The following is a 21,854-nucleotide window of genomic DNA, read 5'->3' on the forward strand; positions in this document are numbered from 1 at the left end:
AAAGGCCTTTATTTCCTTGTTGGCTAATTCTACATAATTGAAAACAAATAAGAATCATGTAGAATGTATTGTGGGAGGTGGAGGAGACATTAAAAGCATAGTGGTTTATTCAAATCACATGGCATAGCATTAATTCCAATTTTTTTTTTCAAGACGTTCGGAGTTAAAAAGATATTGACTATGTTAACCTTTTTTATATTTAGTCAGATATGTATGTTTCACAACTTCCATGCTCTTCACCTTCTTTTGTACTTCTCCCACACTTTCTCCTTCATGATCCGCAGCAGTAGCATTTTTTTCATCAACTTTTTCTTCACCTTATTCATCTTCTTCTTCTTCTTCTTCACCTTCTTCCCATTAATTTTTTTTTTCCATTCTTCATATTCTTCTTATTCAGCTATTATTAATTTTCATATGCTATTTCTTCATCTTCTTCCTATTCTTCTTTTTCTTCATTTTCTTATGGTAACAGGCATTCCTGTAGTACTTATCTATAAAAGTTATAAGATTACACCTTACGTTCTGCCTGTCACAAAAGATTTACAACAGGATTTGTCCGCGTTCAGTTTGGCCTGCAGCAGCAGGCATTTTCCAGGGGCACCACGAGGAGGAACGGACTCACCCCCATTTACTGCTTAGTCTTCTTCTGCTTATAATTTTGATTTCTTCTATACTGATTTTTTGTCTTATGCTTAATGTTCTTCTGCTTTCTGTTCTTCTGCTTTTGCTTCTTCTGCTTCTTGGTCTTCTGTCTTTTGTTCTGTATCTTGGTGGTTGTCTTCATGTTCTTTGTCCTCTTGGTCTTATTATTTAGGGTCATATTTCTGGTCTTCTTTGGTGTGGTCTTCAGGGTCGTCATCATCAGGGTCATCGTCATGGAGATCAATAAGGATTACCAAAGACAATTTCAAAAAGCTTAATCTTGGAAATGTAGAAGAAGGTACAAGAAGGCTGAGAAACTGGCGAGAACCAGCAGACAGTGCTGGCACACGGATGGGTAGCAGAAGGAACAAGAGCCAATGGCACTACCGAGGACCAACTGACGGTGCTGGACCACGGTTACTAAGCAGAAGGTACCTGTGCTAAAAAGCACTACCAAGGACCAGCTGACGGTGCTGGACCTCGGATACCGAGATGGAGGCACCTAGGCCAAAGGCTGTGGCGAGAACCAGCAGACAGTGCTGGCACCCGGATGGGTAGCAGAAGGAACAAGAGCCAATTGCACTACCGAGGACCAACTGACGGTGCTGGACCACGGTTGCTAAGCAGAAGGTACCTGTGCTAAAAAGCACTACCAAGGACCAGCTGACGGTGCTGGACTTCGGATACCGAGATGGAGGCACCTAGGCCAAAGGCTCTGGCGAGAACCAGCAGACAGTGCTGGAACCCGGGTGGGTAGCAGAAGGTACCCATTGAAAGCAAAGTAGCCAGGCCGCAAGCCGGCCGCAGTTACCGAAACCCACAGTCCTACAGGGGGTCCATGTCCCATTGGCACTACGGATCCAGCCTTCAGTGCCAGTTCCCGCAGCCCACATAGGAGTCACCTAAACTGCAGGCACCGTAGAGTCGGCTAACCCGGCCGCAAGACGACAGGACAACGGATTGGTGGCATAGTGACCTTGACACTACCCAGAAACAGCAGGCGTGCTGGAACCAGGCTGGGCAACAGGGAGTCCCCGTGCCAAAGACACTGCCGAGAACCAACTGGCGTTGTTGGAGCCCAGGAACAATCATGGTGTAGGCCGAGGCCTACTTGGTGGTAGTTTTAGATTGTTTGTAGGCTACAACAGACTGTCAACGTGCTCCAATTAGGCATCTGTCTCCACTCTGTTTCCAGGATTTCACGTGACTACCAACACCGCCAGTTTATGCGTACAGTAGCCGTCTGCCCAATCCACACGTGTTCCTGTGTTACTGGTGTTCTGTAATGTCAGCAGATCCCCTGATGTTTGTCTGCCAATGTCTCCTGCTCTGTCCACTTTCCCACCACTTGCAGTGGGAAGGTGGACAGCGCAGGAGACAGTGCCGGACACACATTGGGGGATCAGCTCACGTTACAGAACACCAGGAACACAGGAACAAGTGTGGAATGCGTGGACGGCAACTGTGAGCAGGAACTGGCGGTGTTGGAGGTCAGGGGAAATACTAGAGACAGAGTGGAGACAGAGGCCAAATCAGAGAATGTTTAAATCTGAAGTAGTTACAATTTGGAGGCAGCAGCAGTTTGCCCTCCACACAGCAGGGGATCAGCCGACGCTACCGAACCCCACTTTCACATGAACGAGTGTGTTTTTCTGTGTGGACAGCACTTCCGAGCACCAACTGGCGGTGTTGGAGCCCAGGGACAATCATGGTGCAGGCCGAGGCCTACTAGGAGCCAGGTGTAAAGCTGAGGTATTTTGACTTTGGAGGGAGCAGGACACTTTGCCCTCCACACAGCAGGGGATCAGCCGACGTTACCGAACCCCACTTTCACATGAACGAGTGTGTTTCTCTGTGTGGACGGCACTTCCGAGCAACAACTGACGATGTTGGAGCCCAGGGATAGTCATTTTGTAGGCTGAGGCCTACTTGGAGGCAGTTTAAGATAAGACGTTGTTTGAATTTGGAGGCAGCAGCAGCTTGCCCTCCACACAGCAGGGGATCAGCTGACGTTACCGAACCCCACTTTCACATGAACGAGTGTGTTTTTCTGTGCGGACAGCACTTCCGAGCACCAACTGGCGTTGTCGGAGCCCAGGGAAAATGAGGTAGTAGGCCGAGGCCTACTTGGAGCCAGGTGTAAATCTGAGGTTGTTTGACTGTGGAGGGAGCAGGACACCTTGCCATACACACAGCAGGGGATCAGCTGACGTTACCGAACCCCACTTACACATGAGCGAGTGTTTTGTCTGTGCGGACAGCACTTCCGAGCACCAACTGGCGTTGTCGGAGCCCAGGGAAAATGAGGTAGTAGGCCGAGGCCTACTTGGAGCCAGGTGTAAATCTGAGGTTGTTTGACTGTGGAGGGAGCAGGACACCTTGCCATACACACAGCAGGGGATCAGCTGACGTTACCGAACCCCACTTACACATGAGCGAGTGTTTTGTCTGTGCGGACAGCACTTCTGAGCACCAACTGGCGGTGTCGGAGCCCAGGGAAAATCAGGTAGTAGGCCGAGGCCTACTTGGTGGCAGTTTGTGATTGTTTCTAGACTACTACTAACTGTCAACGTACTCCAATTTAGGCCTCTGTCTTCACTCTGTTTCGAGTATTTCCTCTGGCTTCCAACCACTCCAGTTGCTGCTCTGAAATGCCGTCTGCACAACCCACACTTGTTCCTGTGTTATTGGGGTTCTGTAACAGCAGCTTCTCCCTAGAGGTGAGTCAGGCAATGTCTCCTGCTCTGTCCACATTTCCACTACAAGTAGTGGGAATGTAGACAAAGCAGGAGACATTGCCGTGCTCAACTCTGGAGATGAGCAGATGTTACAGGACCCAGGTACCACAGGAACAAGTGTGGATTGTGCAGACGGCACTTGAGAGCAGAAACAGGCGGTGTTGTAGGCCGGAGGAAATACTCAAAACAGAGTGGAGACACAGGGCAAATCAGAGAACATATTAAATCAGAGGTAGTCAGAAGTTGTAGGCAGCAGGAGAGTTTGCCGTACACACAGCAGGGGATCAGCTGACGTTACCGAACCCCACTTACACATGAGCGAGTGTTTTGTCTGTGTGGACAGCACTTCTGAGCACCAACTGGCGTTGCTGTAGCCCAGGAAATAAAGTTCAGGTCATAGAAACATGAACACAACAGGAGACCTGGATCCTGTTGCCAGCCAATTATTTATTCTGGAAGAGGACTGGCAAATTCAGGTGAGATCCAGGCCTTGTTCATTTTCACAAAAGTAAGTCGGTCAACATTATTGACGGATAGTCGCGTGCGACGGTCTGTTACCACACCACCTGCAGCACTAAAGACACGTTCCGATAATACACTGGCAGCAGGGCAAGCCAGCACCTCCAATGCATACTGGCTAAGCTCTGGCCATGTATCCAGCTTAGAGACCCAATACTTGAACGGGGAAAAGCCGTCTGAGAGAACACTAACAGGGCACGACAAGTAGTCTGTCACCATCTGACGGAAACGTTGCCTCCTGCTGACTGGAGCCGTCTGTGATGGTGTAGCCGTTTGTGGCGGTCCCACAAAACTTTTCCACATTTGGGCCATACTGGCCTTGCCTTGTCCTGCGGCACTGCCTCTGCTACCTCTTTGTGCAGAGCTTCCTCCACTGCCTCTACCCACATGGCTGCTTTGAAAAGCACTACCAGCAACACTTGTGGGGGGAATGGAGAACATGATGGCCTGCACAAGTATTTCTTGGTACTCCCGCATTTTTCGCTCCCGGTTCAACTGTGGTATGAGGCTTTGTAAGTTGTCCCGGTAGCGAGGATCTAGGAGGGTGTACACCAAATAATCAGCCGTGTGGAGAATGTTGGCGATGTGGCGGTCATTTAACAAGCACTGCAGCATGAAATCAACCATGTTCTGCAGACTGCCAACTGGACCGGAAACGCTGTCCCCAGCTTGAGGCAGCATCTCTGCCTGCTCAGCATCACCCCACCCTCGCTGTACACACTGACTACTAGAGCCTTGTGTACCTCCCTCCTCTGGAGAGATGTGTTCCTCCTCCTCCATTGACTCCTCGTCATCCTCCTCACTAAGTGTCCCCTGCCTGGGCCTTTGTGTGGAAGCACGTTGCGCAGACTTGCCAGAAGCAGATGGCATTTCTGACTGCTCATCCTCGACCTCTTCAAAAACCTCCTCACTTAGTGCTTGTAAGGTTTTTTGAAGCAGACAGATGAGGGGGACAGTCATGCTGATTAGTGCATCATCTGCACTGGCCATCCGCGTAGAGTCATCGAAGGCACGCAAAACTTGGCAGATGTCCCTCATAGTGGCCCACTCAGTGGTGGTGAAGTGTTTCCGGCGCACAGTGCGACTTGTTTGCGCCTGATGCAGCTGGTACTCCATTACTGCTGCCTGCTGCTCACACAACCGCTCCAACATATATAACGTTGAATTCCACCTGGTGGGGAGGTCACATATGATGCGATGTTCTGGCAGGCGGAATCGGCGTTGCAGAGATGCAATGCGCGATCTTGCCATGCTGGAACGCCGCAAGTGAGCACACTCTAGGCGAACCTTGTGCAGCAGTGCATCAAGATCCGGATAGTCCCTCAGAAAGCTCTGCACGACCAAATTGAGCACGTGTGCCAGACATGGTATGTGAGTGAGGTTGCCTAGGCCCAGAGATGCCACTAGATTTCGGCCATTGTCACTCACTACCAAACCTGGCTGGAGATTCGCTGGCACAAACCACGCATCGCTCTCCTGCTTGATGGCATTCCAGAGCTCCTGTGCTGTGTGGCTCCGATTCCCCAAAGAAATTAATTTAAGGACGGCCTGTTGACGTTTGGCCACACCTGTGCTCATATCTGGCCTAACAGGCTCACGCAGTGCTGATTCCGACGAACTAGAGTAGGAGGAGGACTCAATATGTACAGACTGCATTCCTGCAATCCTTGGAGTTGGCAGAATACGTACAGAGCCACTCTCCAGATCTGTACCCGGCTCCACAACATTGACCCAATGGGCAGTGAGGGAAAGGTATCGTCCCTGTCCATGGCTACTGGTCCACGCATCGGTGGTCAGGTGGACCTTGCTACTGACGGCATTTAGTAGCGCATTTTTAATTTTTCCCTCCACATGCTTTTGCAGGGCAGGGACAGCTTGCCTGCTGAAATAAAAGCGGCTGGGCACATTGTATTGTGGAACTGCCAATGACAAAGTTCCGGAAGGTGTCAGTCTCCACCAGCCTGAATGACAGCATCTCAAGGGCCAGTAGTTTGGCAATGCCGGCATTCAGAGCCAGTGCTCGGGGATGGTTTGCCGAGTATGGCCGCTTTTTCTCCCATGCCTGTGCTATCGATTGCTGGTGAGTGGCCTGGGAGGGTGCTGATGACTGCGAACGTGGTTCAGTGGGTGGAATTTCACTGGGTCTCTGGACAACAGTGGCAGTGGTTCTTCCATGGCGTTCCAGTGAAGAAGCCGAACCAGCTGTGTGTGAGCTGGAGGAAGAGGCCCCAACACGAGCTGAAGAGGTGGTAGGTGCTGCTGAAGGTTGGCCTACATCTTCATTGTGTCTGTGTAACTCCACCTCGTGCTTGGTACGCACATGTTTCCACATATTTGTGGTATTGAGGTTGGTCACATTTTTCCCTCGTTTCACTTTCTGATGACACAGCTTGCATTTGACAAAGCAAATGTCATCTGCAACTATGTCAAAAAAAGACCACGCACTGCAAGTCCTGGGAGCGCCCGTTTTGTGTTTTGGAAGAGGATTGCTCCTCACGGGTGCCAAAGTGGAGGCTACAGGCAACCAAGTCTGCCCCCGCCCTCTCCCTCCTCTTTTGGCCGTTCGGGGAATCTCTTCCTCAGAGCTGCTCCCACCACCTTCCTGTGGCTGACGCCATGATGGGTCAAGGACCTCATCATCTCCACTCCCCTCTTCAAGCACCGGCTGGTCCTGGGATGTCTCGCCAGCACAGTACGCACCAGAAATTGGCAACTGAGTCTCATCATCATCTGATGCATACTGAGGTGTGCTGACCATAGGCACTGGCCCACCCGCCTCTTCAGATTCAGAGGGACAAAGCAGTTGCGCATCACTGCATACTCCCTCTTCTTCACGCTCTAGAATGCTGCTTGGCTGGCCACCTCTTTCCAAGCCAACAGATTCTGAGAACAGAAGTAACGATTGAGATGGCTCCTGTCCAGGGCTCTCAGACTGCCTGGGCAATTTGGTAGGTGGTGAAGAGACAGATGGTTGCTCTTCAGTGCTTTGGCCTTGGGAGGATGCGGAAGTCATTGAAGTGGATGCGTTAGCTGCCATCCATCCGACAACGGCTTCAATTTGTTCGTCAAGCAGCAGTGGGGTACGGCGAGGTCCTACAAAGCTGCGCATGAAGGACTGTTGCCTGGTAAAAGTGGGGGATGCTGGGTCACTGGTGGCCGCAGCAGATACCGAATCCCCACGTCCTCTCCCTGCTGAATCCCCCCGTCCTCTCCCTGCTGAAACTCCACGACCACGACCACGTGCCTTACTCCCTGCCTTCTTCATCTTGGTAGACTGATAAAGATAGGCAGAAAAGTAAAAAAGGGGTGGCTTAGTGTTCTTATTCCTGAACACCTGCTAACCAGTATAAGAAACACTAATTTGGCTAAGAGTGTGTGTACTACACTTTAATATGATCTAATGTGGCCTAGACAACTGTAAAGTGGAGTGTTTGGTGAACTTTATTTCCTTTTTTTTGGGTGGGGGGAAAGGAAAGGATGTGACCAAAGTTTGAAAGCTATAGTATCACAAACTTTTTGGAGCGATTACAATGCAGGAAGCTAACCTACAATGCAATTGAGGCTCAAAAAATAGGGTGATACTAGCCTGGCTGGCCCTGAAGGGCACAAGCCAGCAAAAAGGCTCCTCTATCTAATCCTATATAGTGTTTGCAACCAACCAATGACAATGGATGCGGTTGGAAGCACACTAATATAGGAGCAAAAATCTGGCTAAATTAGCTGCAAAAAAAGGACTATGTATGAGGCAGTGACGCATGCTGAGCGGACTACAGCTAGCGGTGGCTGTAGAACACACTGCAACGTGAGCTGCACTCACACACAGAGAGACCTATCAGACAGCCAAAAACAGTGCAGAGAAATGGGCTATAGCACTGAAAGGCTGCTGAAAGGCTCCGCTGTCCACTCCTTTAGTGTTTGCAACCAACGTATATGGATACGTATGGAAGCAAACTATACAGGAGAAAAAAAAAGCAGCAATAAAAGAAAAATGTGTATGAGGCAGAGACACACGCTGGCCGGCCTACAAGCAGACGTGCCTGCAGGACACACTACACAGCGTGGGTCTGCACTCACACAGCCCTTGCAGACAGCTGTGAAAACAGCGCTGCTAGGGAAAAGCAAGCTACAGTGGTGGTTTATGTAGCCTGGGTTAAGCACTATATGTTTTGTGGAATCGCTATTTCTAACTGTCCCTCACAGTCTTCAACAGCAGCCTGTCCCTAACTGAATTCACAGCAGAGTGACCAGAAATGGCGGCTGCAGTGCTTTTTATAGTGCATCATGACATCATTTCAGCAGCCAATCACAGCCATGCCAGTAGTTAACATGCCTTCATGCCTAACAGGATATGCCCACACTTCTGAGGATCCCCATTGGCTGAATCAAATTGAGCGGGCTCCTAGCATTATGGGAACATCCGATTCCGGTATTCGATATGAAAAAAGTATCGGAACTAAGTATCGGAATTCCGATACTTGCGGTATCGGAATGCTCAACACTAATGACGAGTTGAAGTTTTTATTATTTCAGATACCGTATATACTCGTGTATAAGCCGAGATTTTCATCCCATTTTTTGGGCTGAAAGTCCCCCCTCTCGGCTTATACACGAGTCATATACCGGGGGGGGGGGATCGGCAGGGGAGGGGGAGCGGGGGTGTCAGATCATACTCACCCTTCTCTGCAGCTCCCCTGCTTGTTCCATGTTGTCGGCGCTGCTCTCTTCCTGCTTCAGCTGTCAAATGGTACCCGCTCATTAAATATGCGCATATTTAATGAGCGGGTACCACGTGACCGCTGAACCAGGAAGAGAGCAGCGCCGACAACATGGAACAACAAGCAGGGGAGCTGCAGAGACAAGCGCCAGGACCCGGTGAGTATGAAGGGGGGGTTGGGAGGCATATTCACCTGTCCCTGCGCTCTGCTGTCTTGCGTCCTCTGCAGTGACATTCAGGTCTGCCTGCACAGTCACTGCAGAGCGCAACGTTGATGAGCAGGGGGCAGCAACTGAGGTGAACATACAGGTTTTTGTTTTTTTTTTGTAAGGGAGGCAGCGGCAGCAGCAACATGCTGGGGCCCGCACACTGTGCATCATAACTGGGGGGCCCGCACACTGTGCATCATAACTGGGGGGCCCGCACACTGTGCATCATAACTGGGGGGCCCGCACACTGTGCATCATAACTGGGGGGCCCGCACACTGTGCATCATAACTGGGGGGCCCGCACACTGTGCATCATAACTGGGGGGCCCGCACACTGTGCATCATAACTGGGGGGCCCGCACACTGTGCATCATAACTGGGGGGCCCGCACACTGTGCATCATAACTGGGGGGCCCGCACACTGTGCATCATAACTGGGGGGCCCGCACACTGTGCATCATAACTGGGGGGCCCGCACACTGTGCATCATAACTGGGGGGCCCGCACACTGTGCATCATAACTGGGGGGCCCGCACACTGTGCATCATAACTGGGGGGCCCGCACACTGTGCATCATAACTGGGGGGCCCGCACACTGTGCATCATAACTGGGGGGCCCGCACACTGTGCATCATAACTGGGGGGCCCGCACACTGTGCATCATAACTGGGGGGCCACACACTGTGCATCATAACTGGGGGCCACACACTGTGCATCATAACTGGGGGCCACACACTGTGCATCATAACTGGGGGCCACACACTGTGCATCATAACTGGGGGCCACACACTGTGCATCATAACTGGGGGCCACACACTGTGCATCATAACTGGGGGCCACACACTGTGCATCATAACTGGGGGCCACACACTGTGCATCATAACTGGGGGCCACACACTGTGCATCATAACTGGGGGCCACACACTGTGCATCATAACTGGGGGCCACACACTGTGCATCATAACTGGGGGCCACACACTGTGCATCATAACTGGGGGCCACACACTGTGCATCATAACTGGGGGCCACACACTGTGCATCATAACTGGGGGCCACACACTGTGCATCATAACTGGGGCCACACACTGTGCATCATAACTGGGGCCACACACTGCAGATAACTGAGGCCACTCACTGTGCACCCTCAGCTTATACACGAGTCAATACGTTTTCCCAGTTTTTTGTGGCAAAAATAGGGGGATCGGCTTATACTCGAGTATATACGGTACCTTACATTTTTTTATTTCTTTTTATTGAGATTTTTGGGAGGCAGAATGAACAAAAGCCAGCAATTCAGGAATTTTTTTTTTTTAAATGCCACCTGTGGTAAAAGTAGTAAGGCAGTTTTATTCTTTGAGTCAGTATGATTACAGCGCTACCACATTTATATCTTTTTATGTTTTGGCACTATTACACTGAAAATATTTTAAAGAAAAAATTATTTTTGCATCGGTTTATTCTGAGAGCTATAACTTATTTATTTTACCACTAATTGAGGTGTATGGCAGCCTGTTCTGTTTTTTTGTGGGACATGATGATGTTTTCAGCTCTAACACTGTCATCTATATTCGTATTTTTGATCACTTTTTTTGGCGACATGATGAAAAAGCATAGTTTTTACCTTTTTTTTTTTTTACACGGTGTTCATTGAAGAGGTTAACCAGTGGGACACTTTTATAGGTCGTGTCGTTCCGGACACGGCAATACCAAATATGTGTACTTTTTTAATTATTTATTTTCATAAAAATATTTATTGGTACAATATATTTTCTATTTTGTGATTTTTTTTTTCTTTATTTTGTTCCACTATGGGACTTTGCCTTTCACAACTCTGATCGTAATTATAAATCATAGTAATACAGGAGCATTCCTATGCTTTATAACTCTCAGTGCTGCACTGACACAAGTTACCGTAGTAAGATCATGCACTGCACTTGATCTAACTAACTTGCTAGAGCCTGGATTACATTAAATCACCCTTGCAACGATCGGCCCCTCGGGATGATATTGCAGGGGTGCCGATCGGCAGCGAATGCTGAGTCATGTGCGTTCAAAACTGCCTGGACATATTCATACATCCAAGGTTGGTAGGTGCTTACCAACCTGGATGTGTGGATACGTCCAAATTCGTGAAGGGGTTAAAGGTGGTAAATGTTGTGAAATGATACTTCCTGCTCTCATGTGTTTAAGTGATAAAAGCCTAGAATCAATGGTATGTAATTTTTCAAATCTATTGTATATATAAGGGCATGTGTAAGGAAATTACCCTGGGATTATCTTATTTAATGTATTAACCTTAAGTATTAAGGTTTGTCAAGTTTGGTTGAGTGCATTTAGTGGCATGAACTATATAGACGGATGATGTGTCAGTAAAATTATGGGCGGTCCACGATTTTTGTCCCAGTTGTCGGCTAAAAGCTGGCAACCTTACCAAATGGAGCTAGGTATGCAGCATCAGTCTGATAGATGCAGGTGCCCACGTGACCTTGCATGCTGGGCATACCATGCCCTGTCTGTGAGGCTAGTGTATGCTCATTGCTGCCTGAGGACGCATCGACACCATTACAGTCACGCAAGACCGCTACGTCATCAGAGGTCATTTGCGCAATGCATCCCTGGGAACGGAAGTTGCTGGCAGCGCCGATGAGGGCCGGGAGGACTCCAGGGGCCGACAGAGGGTAAGTATATCCCTATCTTTTATTTTCATTCTATTTTTTACAGGAATATGGTACCTAGGGCATGGAGGAGAGTCTCCTCTCCTCCAGACCCTGGGTACCAACTGCACATGAAGCTCTCACTTTACGCATGGTGGGCATAGCCACATGCGTAAAGTGAGCGTTTAAATGCAATCCTATGGCGGCGGAATTGCCGCGATTCTGCAGAAATAATGAACATGCTGCGGATTTTACCGCTATGCGATTCCGCAGCGAAAAAATCTGCAGCATTGGCACAGCCACTGTGGAATCCCATAGGATTGCATGGGAATGCGTTTTGTTAGCGTTTTTTTAAACGTTTCCACAGCGGCAAAAACGCTTAAAAAACGCAACGCTGGCACACAGCCTAAAAATGCACAACACATCAAATACTCAGGAGGTTCTGCTCAGTAAGGCTACTTTCACATTAGCGTTTTTTTAGCGCTGCACTCCGTGCGCAGTAGAAACGCATGCAAAAAACGCATCAAGCGTTTTGCATGCGTTTTTTTAGGCACATGCGTGTTAACCAGTTTCTAGCCATGTTAACTCTTAAAACGCAAGTGATTTTAAAAGCATGCGATCCCCTAGACTGTAATGTGTTATTTTGTCGCTTTCCGTGCGCAAGTGTTTTTTTGACGCCGTTGGACGGACCCAAAAATGCTACAGGTTGCGTCTGACCACCTAGGCACACACTACAAAAAAACGCATGAGCATGAAAACACATATGAACGCGTGCAAACGCTAGACCATGCGCCCGCCATGTTAAACATAGGGGCGCATGGTGCATGCGCATGGACGCACACGAAGCGCTGCACTAAAAAACGCTAATGTGAACCCAGCCTTAGGTTATGTGCCCACGGTACGTGTTAAAACGCACACCAAAAACCGGACTCCTTCCCAGAAATCGCGCGTTTTTTCCCGCGCGATTTCACCGCGATTTTCGTGTGCGATATACAAGCACTTTCCAAGCGATTTGAAGCATCGCTTGGAAAGTGATTGACAGGTTGGTCACACTCGTCAAACATAGTGTTTGACAAGTGTGACCAGGTTGTTACTATTGAGGCCGCCTATGCGGCATCAATAGTAAAAGATGGAATGGAAAAAAAAAAAAATAAAAAATAATCGGTGTATATTTACCTTCCGGCGTCCCGCGCTGCATTCCCGGGCCACAGCGTTCCCAGTAATGCCTTGCGCGACCTGTGCTGACGTAGTCTCGCGTTGCTATAGCGATCTCGCGAGACCGCTAGAGTCACGCGAGACTACGTCATCACTGGACCGTGCCGCAAGGCATTACTGGGAACGCTTAGGCCGGGAATGCAGCGCGGGACGCCGGAAGGTAAATATACCCCGATTTTTTATTTTTTATTCTTTTTTTTTTTTTACAGGGGTATGGTACCCAGGGCCTGGAGGACAGTCTCCTCTCCTCCACACCGTGGGTACCAACCGCAAATGAGACGCTTAACTTCCCGCATGGTGGGCATAGCCACACGCGGGAAGTAAGCAGTTCTCATGCATTCCTATGGGTGCGGAATCGCGGCAATTCCGCACAAAAGAATGATCATGCTGCGATTTTTTCCGCGATGCGATTCCGCCGCGGAAAAAAATCGCAGCATTAGCACAGCATGTGCGGAATGCCATAGGAATGCATGGGGGGCATTCTGTACACGATTTTTAAACGTTTTTGCTGCGTTTTCACGCCGAAAATCGCGTCAAAAACGCTTAAAAATCGCTACGTGGGCACACAGCCTTACTGCTACAAAAACTCTGCAAAAAAAAGACATAGCTCTAAGTTAGAGAAGGAGGTTCTTACATTTTATTTTTGTTTTGCTATTAAATATTTTTTTTTCCCTAGGAATGGGAGATGCCATTTCAATTTTCGCCTCAAGCAGTAGGGAATCTACAAATAGTCCTGTCTACGTACTAGCAAATTCTAACATCAGGGCACAGTTTAATTCATGAAATCATCTTAGCTTTACCTGCTGTATGAAAAGGTCCATGGAGAATTTCGGAAAGTGCCTGTATTTCTGGCACCATATCCATCACCGCTTGTCCAGTAAACAATGGATTAATTTTTGCAGCTTTGTGACCATGCTCACGGTAAGCTGTTATTAGTCTTGCAAGGCCGTGATCCACTACAAAAAGTATACAAAAAAAATGTACGGTAAGTCATATAAACTTAGTTTGCTTATATGCTTAATTTTAATGCACAAGGCTTACTTAAAGCGGGTATCCACGTCTCAATCTGAATGTTTGCCCCCGTTAAAATAAAAAACACCTATACTTACCTCCCGCTGTGGCGCAGTTCCAGTGGTGTCGCCACTTGCCTTTAAAGAGTAATTGCTTTTAGATGTTAGTGGTGGAAGGGTATTTTTTTAATTTCTTGTTTGCTGAAGATTTTGACTTCCCTATTAAACTCAATGGGGTAAAATGCACAACATAAATTGACATACAGATTTAAATATCCACACTGCAGGTCAAGCTCAGTGCAGAGAATTCCAGCAGCAAGGATGAGATTTTTTTCATGATTGTGGCGCTTACCACAACTGTCCAAGATAAAGCTTGAAGCATGCCCAATGACTGTATACTGGAGCTACAGGAACGTTTCCGAGCACCAGCCGACAGATAGCCGAATTTACCAGGGGGAAACAGAATCAGCCAGACATTTCGCCTGTGATTACTGGGAAATGTAGTACTACATGGTTGTCATTCATTCAGATGTTGTCCTTCAGATAACTGCCCATCTAGTCAATACATAGACAGCCCGAGTCCACACTAGTTCATATAGGGAGGCACAGTTACCTCATCAACGACATCTAAATACCGCTATAGGAAAATGGACAGGGGCTATCGTTACAGTGGTGAAGCACAAAAGCCAAAAGTGCAGCATCAGCTCAACAACGTACCTACAGAGCATATTAGAGACGCTAGTGTTTAACTATCTAAAGTCCAAACTCCACTAAATACTGCTGGTCATATATCATGAAGTCTACAGCCCGAACCTTGAAAGAAAAACTGATCTCATGTGACATGTCACAAAATGCACTCTATGGCAAGAGAACAATGGCCACAGCTGTCAAAAGTTTCAAGTACAGCTGTCAAAAAGTTATATTCCTCCTGCTTGTTACCTTGACTTATGAATACATAGTGGCCCTTATATGTGGTAGAAGAACAGATACAATGTGCCCATACATATAAAACAGCTCAAGGGTGTACAGGATGAGGAAAATTGTTCTAAATTCACTAATAATACATAGCCAGGTCTCCTACACAGCACTATAACACAATTTTGGGGTAGAGCAAATAGTTTTGCTGAACCCTGATCCAACAGCCATGTTTGTGGTTCGCTGCTGATGGACCCGAGAATTGTAAACCTCCTACTAAACTGAGATTTCCCTTGTGCCTCTTCTGCAGGCTGCCATGACATCTTGCGGCATTGTAATGAAGTCGCTGGCCAGTTTATCAACAGAAGTGCAAAGGATGACGCAGGTAGTAGGAGGTTTACATTGCTCTGGACCAGTGACCATAGACTACCAACAAAATCACTGGCCAGGGTCCTATAAATCTTTTTTGCTCAACTCCAGAGACTATTTCTGTACCACACAGTGATTCCATACAAACACCTCTGCACTGTTTATTTTGCACCTACACAGTAGATAGGTAATAGATGTTAAAATGGGTATTGCCATGTGATAAGCGATGGCAAATCTCTAAATGCCTGACCTTTGAGACCCCCAAGATCTGGGCTGGGCCTCTCTGACCTTTCCCGACGCCTGCGCACTGCAGTACTTGGCTTTGCCCTCAACAGGGCAGATAAGTACGCCTGCGCAGGAGCCACGACAAGAAGCAAGACAACGACATCGCATGAAGATGAGAGGCATCGGATCAGGACCTGCGACACCCATCGGACCGGACCGCCCCTTGGTGAGTATAATATAACTTGTTTTTCTTCTCTTTCAGGTTAGATCGGGGGCAGTGGCTGCAGCTTATAGCTGAAAAACCAGGTGACAGGTTACCTTTAAAGAGCATGTGCTTGAGCAGGAAAGGAGGAAGACGGAAGAGAGAAAAACGGGGTTATGACTGATAATAAAAAATCCCAATATGTGCAATCAGCTGGTGAAACAGGAGATGCTGCAAATCACATGGACATATAATAAATGAGGAGGAGGTAAAGACTATATATAAACAAAAATTTCAGCATCTGATGGTCACAAGCAGAAAAATAGATTACCTGGGCATATGGAAGTCATTGTGTGAGGAACGCATCGACTCGCGTTTCGGAACCTTTCCTTCATCAGGGAAGAGCCACATGCCTAACCTGGTATGTCAGTGTGAGGAGGATTATAAGGCCAGGGTCACGCTTGAAATGAAAACGGATGAGTGCTATGCGATAAAACATCGCATAGCACTCGGACCAGTATTCAGCTATGGGGTAGTGTTATGATTAGGTCACCGAGGAGGATAACCAGGAAATAAGCTAGGCAACCAGAACACCAGAAAGGTTGGCAACTAAGGCTAGTTTCACACTAGCGTTTAAACTACGCGCGCACGGCGCCGCTAAGCCACGCCCCCTGCCGGCTCCCTGCCCGCCCCTTCCTGTTATCGCCTCCTCCGAGCGCAGAGGGCTGCATGCGTTATGCGCACCCTATCTTTACCATAGGGTGCGCAGGCCGTGCGCAACTATGAATATAGCGTGCGCTGCGCATTTTTGGTGGTGCGCCGTGCGCGCCGAACGCAGCATGTTGCATTTTGGCGCGCACGGCGCACATTCAAAAATGCGCAGCGCACGCTATATTCATAGTTGCGCACGGCCTGCGCACCCTATGCTAAAGATAGGGTGCGCATAACGCATTCAGCCCTCTGCGCTCGGAGGAGGCGATAACAGGAAGGGGCGGGCAGGGAGCCGGCAGGGGGCGTGGCTTAGCGGCGCCGTGCGCGCGTCGTTTAAACGCTAGTGTGAAACTAGCCTTAGCGGATTGCAGACCCCTAAACTTAACAACACAACTAGAATTAGCCGTGGGATGTACCTACGATGCCCTAGACGCCTCGGCACAGCCAAAGAGTTAACTAAGGCCTCTTTCACACATCAGTTTTTTGCCTTCAGGCGCGATCCGGCTTTTTTTTGTAAAACCGGATCCGGCAAAATGCAATGCCGGATCCAGTTTTTCCCCATTGACTTGCATTAGCGCCGGATCGTGCCGGATGGCATTGCGTTTCATCCGTTTTTTGCCGGATCCGGCAACTTGTCTCATTCCGGCGTCTGGAAAAAACGGCTACTGTAACGTTTTTTGTCTCCGGCGAAAAAGCCGGAAGTGCCGGATCCGGCGCTTCCAGCTTTTTGCTACAATGAAAGTCTATGGGCGCCGGAATGCTCCGGATCCAGAAAAAGACGGATCCAGCCACCGGATCCGGTTTTTTTAAGTCTGCGCATGCTCAGATCCAATTGGCCAGCCCCCAGGAACAGATATAACCTGCTAGACGGATCCAGCAAAAAAACGGATCCGTTTCTACAGTTCTCCAAAATTTATGCCGGATCCGTTTTTTCTAAAAATAGCCGGATCCTGCCTGACAGCAAAAAAATGATGTGTGAAAGTAGCCTAAGCCTAAAACAAGAAAGGGGAAAGCTAAACTGTCCCGGAGCAGAACCCCAAAGGAAAAGATAGCCCCCAAACATATATTGTCGGTGAGACAAGATGAGGCACAAACACAGACAGAAATAGACTGAGCAAATAATGGGGCCCAAACTGTCTAGATAGCACAGGACAGAAAAGATACTGTCTGCAATCACACAAAAACCATAAAAAATCCAACACGTCTGATATGCAAAAATACTGAGGCCACACGACCTCTCCCCCACTACATCAGCATTCTGGTGTGAACTGGAAGCAAAACCAAAGACACAGCTATAACAGGGGATTAGCAATACTGAATAGACTGACATAAGCTGTGGCATATGGAGTGGGGTCCAGCACCGGTCCCAGCAGGGAACAATGCTGAACCCACACAGCAAAGCAGAAAGCAGAGAAAGGCAAAACTGGATGAAACGCAAAAAGATTCCAGCAAACAAATAACTTATCTGACGATGCAGGACCAAGCAGGGGACAAACGGACTTCAAGATGCACAGGAAGAAAAACAAATCACCAGCAGCAACTGAGGGAAGCTTGCTCACTTAAATCTTCCCAGTCTGTAACACCTGACCTCCACTCATAGTCTTCAGGTGATGGACTTGTCAACCCGACCAGCTCCACTACCCTCAGCCACCACCAGAGTGAGCCCAAACTCAGAAGTCAGGTTAAGAGTGTTCACAATAGTGTAGCTCCCATCAGTATATTTTTTTCTCGGCCGTTTTCAGCATGCTGCGATTTGCACCGGACACTCTGCTGAGTCTCTGCGCACTCGCTCCCATATAAGCATATGTGGGCGAGTGACACAGCACACATCACTTGGATATCATCCGATTGCTGTGCGATATACCCTGTCCCCCGCAGCTGTGCTCTGACCAGGTCTGTGCAAGAGGCTCGGAGCACAGACGCATACACTCGGCTCCTGCTCGCTGCAGAGCAGGAGCCAAGGGTCAGTAGCATATCGCATCCGATGCGAGAGCTAGTCTGATGCCATAAGCTAGTCTGCTCCTGGCCTAAGCCTTGTAATGCTCCTCAGGGAAATTAAATATGCAAATTGCCTCTTCCTATTGGAAGTAGCAATCCTTAAAGGGTCAATAGTGAATTTTAGGATGGCTATTCCAATGGGTGGCATTGGGGTTCAAGTCCTCTTCCTCTCTGATGAGGCAATTTGCAAATTTACTGGGTCTGACAGTTTTCTGCATTGCAAAGTAACTAGGGACCTTTTCGGACCTCTTCCAAACCTTACGAAAGGAGAGGCAGCGTTGTGCCTGTTACAAAGCTTTTCTCTGCATAGTGGTGTCCTCAGGAATGGATCGGTGGAGACCACTTCTACGACATGGAAAGATCTGGTAAAACCTATTTAACAATATGTGCATGGCACAGCAATACACGGAGTCCCAGTGCCAGCTGCACAGTGCAGGGGGTGTCACCCTCCAGACAATTACCCGACCCCTGCTTTGCATGAGACCTCAAACTGTACATTTGGCATATTACTGTCTTAGCACCATGTCATGCAATAAATGAGCGCTTCACAGTTTTCGCATCATGAAAAAAAAAACAAAATAAACTCTACCTGGTTCTAAAAACCTGTGTGGCCGAGAATCTTTCTGCCTCTGCAAATATTTTATTCGATACCAGAGTCCTTATTATTTTGTGACACATCCTGTAAATACCCTGCAAGACTATTGGGTGAATTTGGCTGTGAACAAAGGGAGTGGGCACAAAGGGGCAGCCGTTCGCCAGGCGTCTACGAAGAGTGCAGCGCCTGGTTTACGGAAAACTACCGTGCTTCACAGTAAGGCTGTGTGCACACGCTGCGGATTAGGTGTGGATAAATCCGCAGGTGAAACCGCAGGTCAAAAGACCTGCGGTTTTACCTGCGGATTGCTCTGCGGTTTTGCCCTGCGGTTTTTCATCTCCTCAATGGAGGAGTTGGCAAACCGCAGCGGAATCCGCAGAAAGAATTGACATGTCAATTCTTTCTGCGGATTGAAAACTGCAGATAATCCGCGCGGAAAATTCCGCACCGTCTGCATTGCGGTTTTTGATTCCCATAGGGAATCATGGTACTGTGCACCGCAGCAAAATCCGCAGCGTGTGCACACAGCCTCAGAGGCCTAAGCCGCAAGTTTGGCTCCACTGCGCCCCACTGTATTCCGCCATACGGTGCCAGAGATAAGGGCCTTTTTATCTAGTGCAAATTTCTATCATCTTACAAGGGGCATTGCTCTGAGGGTCCCATGAGGCGAGTATTAAGGCTGACCTGCAAACCAACCTTGTGAGCCAGGCCCCCATGGCAAAGGCCATACAAATCAGCACTAAACGGGCACATATCTCTGGAAAAGGGTGGCAGATTTAAAAAAATAATAATAGAAAAATATTACACAGCGGAGGAAAATTAGAGCAAACACTGTCCATGTATCGACTGGGGCCAGGCTCTCCATCATGGCTGCACCTAATACATGGCGGCAGCAGCATGGCCTGGAGCACCCTGCGGATAGCAGCCTCATGCATGGCCAGCAGTCCTTGCCCCAGCACTGAGGAGGCGTCTGGCACCAGCTGTGCCCAGTCCTCCCCTCACCACATGACCAGTGACGGGCCCACACACCTGCACGGACCCCCGCCGCCTCCTCCTTCACACGGCTGCCTGCAGCCTCACTCTTCTTCGGTCGGTAGCCGTACACCCCGCGCTCAGTGCGGTAGAACCTGGGCAGCGATGGTCGCCACAGGCCGCCACTCCGTGCACAGACACTAAGCCAGGCCGACATACTGTAATCAGTGGTGGGGACACCAGCAGCCGGCACTGCAGCAACCAAAGAGTTAAAAAAAAAAAAACCCCTTGTGCGCAATCTCAATACAAGAAAACGTGGTAATCGCTGACAGGAGACTCCCCCTGCAGGGGATTGGTTGGCTCTGGGGGCGCGATGCTAAGGAGCATGGGTTCATCCATTCGGTCCGTGCAGGGGGAGGTGCTATACTATATTTTGTTGTTATGGGATAGCTCAAGTTTCTCGAGGTTGACGTGGGTTAGGTGCCCTGATGTGAATGGCGTTAATGAAAAAGGGTTAAATGACTTTGGACCGCTGATATCACACTGCAGGCGTATAGAACAGGGAGCCCCCACATCAAAACCAGGTCTCTCCAGCCTGGCCCAAATGGGTTCTGGGCATCAGAACTGGCATCAAAGCGGGCAGTTGATTCTGGCCATTTGAATACGTAACTGATGTTTCTAAGGGGTTAAATGACTTTGGGTCACCGATCTCACACTAAGCGGTCCAAAGTCATTTAACCCTTTCTTTAACGCCCTTCGGTGCCCATGTTGATGCCTATTTTTGTGCCAGTTTTATAATTTTTGTAGCTGTTTTTACATGTATTCACTTCAGGGCACCTCACTGCATTGTATGTTATTATTGTGAGGATTATTTCTTGTTGTTAAACCTATAAAAAGCAGAAGTGAAAAAATTGCCGAATAAGAACCCAACTTCAGCCTCGTCTAAGTTTCTCACTTAGGTTGTGGGACTCCTACGGCTGAGGCCACGCCAGTATGGGCCAGCCACGGCTCAGACCACTGCTACGACCGAGGGCAGTGTGGGTCAGCCAAGGCCATTATGGGCCTCCTATGGCCGAGGCCAGTAAGGGCCGCCATCAGGGCTTTACTGCCCTTACTGGTGTATGGTGCCCAGTGAGTAGGGGAGCCCCAGAGGCAAGATTCAGCCATTCGCTCAGTAACTGAATATGCGTCCTCAGACACATGTTCATTTGAAATATATTGCCATGCCGAACCCACTTCTTGCACCGTAATAGGAACCTTCAGCCAATCAGAGGCCAGCAGCTGAACGTCACCAGCATATGATGTCATTGCCATGTGCTGGCACGTCTGCGCCTCTAAGTTTGAGGAAAAGGATGCCGCTGGATCATGGCCAGATAAGGAGAGATTTTTTTTGTACAGAAATCTGCAATATGGGAGGGGGGGGATGGAGAAATATAGGGGTAAGGATGAGAGGACATATATGGGTGCAGGATGGAGAGATATGGGGCAAGGATAGGAGGTCATATAGAAGCAGGATGGAGACACATGGACCCAGGATAGGGGATGTTACTGTCACGTGTATTCTTCGACAGAGAGGAGCCAGAAGACTGCAGTGGCTGATTTCTACTACTCCTGCACTGGTTAGGAGTACTTTACCTTCATATTAAAAGGCGTAAATTTCTTTTGGCAGTGCAGGAGTTAAGCCCCCGTTACACACAGCGAGATCGCTAGCAATATCGCTGTAACGTCACTGGTTTTGTGACGTAGCAGTGATATTGCTAGCGATATCGCTATGTGTGATACCTCCGACCGGCTCCCCTGCTGATTATCGCTGGTCGCGCGAGAAGGTCCTGGGCCATTTCTCATCGGGCGCTTCCTGCTGGACTTCCTGTGGCGCCGACGAGCGACGTGTGGACGCGGGCGGGAGGACGTCAGGATCGCTGCGTCTGACAGGTAAGTAGCGACCCCCGACTGCTGCTATGTCGCTGGTGAGATCTGCCTGTGTGGCAGCTCACTAGCGACCACTTAGCGATGCACCAGCGATCCATATCGTTGTCGGGATCGCTGGTGCATCGCTAAGTGTAACGGTACCCTAAGTCTGCTCTGTTGATAGCTCCTGGAGAGTTTAGACTCTCAGATGTGCATTGTTAGCCAGTCCCATCTCCTATATAAACTGGGTCGTGGCTA

The 21,854-nt window shown here is 48.9% G+C and overlaps 1 protein-coding gene across 4 annotated transcripts in view; it reads right to left on the reverse strand.

Moving 5' to 3' along the window:
- Positions 1-21,854, reverse strand: part of DHTKD1 (dehydrogenase E1 and transketolase domain containing 1) — a 124,532-nt gene that overhangs the window by 93,454 nt on the left and 9,224 nt on the right. Inside the window, exons 1-2 of one of the 4 annotated variants that reach the window (XM_073588975.1) lie at positions 19,746-20,012; positions 13,492-13,647 (exon numbers count right to left, since the gene is read on the reverse strand). In XM_073588975.1, the coding sequence (XP_073445076.1) occupies positions 13,492-13,647; positions 19,746-19,905 (316 nt within the window). In that variant the 5' untranslated portion in view covers positions 19,906-20,012. Of the gene's footprint in view, positions 1-13,491; positions 13,648-19,745; positions 20,013-21,854 lie in introns of those variants that run through there. The other 3 variants (XM_073588977.1, XM_073588976.1, XM_073588978.1) reach the window with 3 other exon arrangements.

The sequence above is a fragment of the Dendrobates tinctorius genome, unplaced genomic scaffold (assembly GCF_039654945.1).
Source record: "Dendrobates tinctorius isolate UK_male_01 unplaced genomic scaffold, ASM3965494v1 ptg000105l, whole genome shotgun sequence".
Taxonomy (NCBI): Eukaryota; Metazoa; Chordata; class Amphibia; order Anura; family Dendrobatidae; genus Dendrobates; species Dendrobates tinctorius.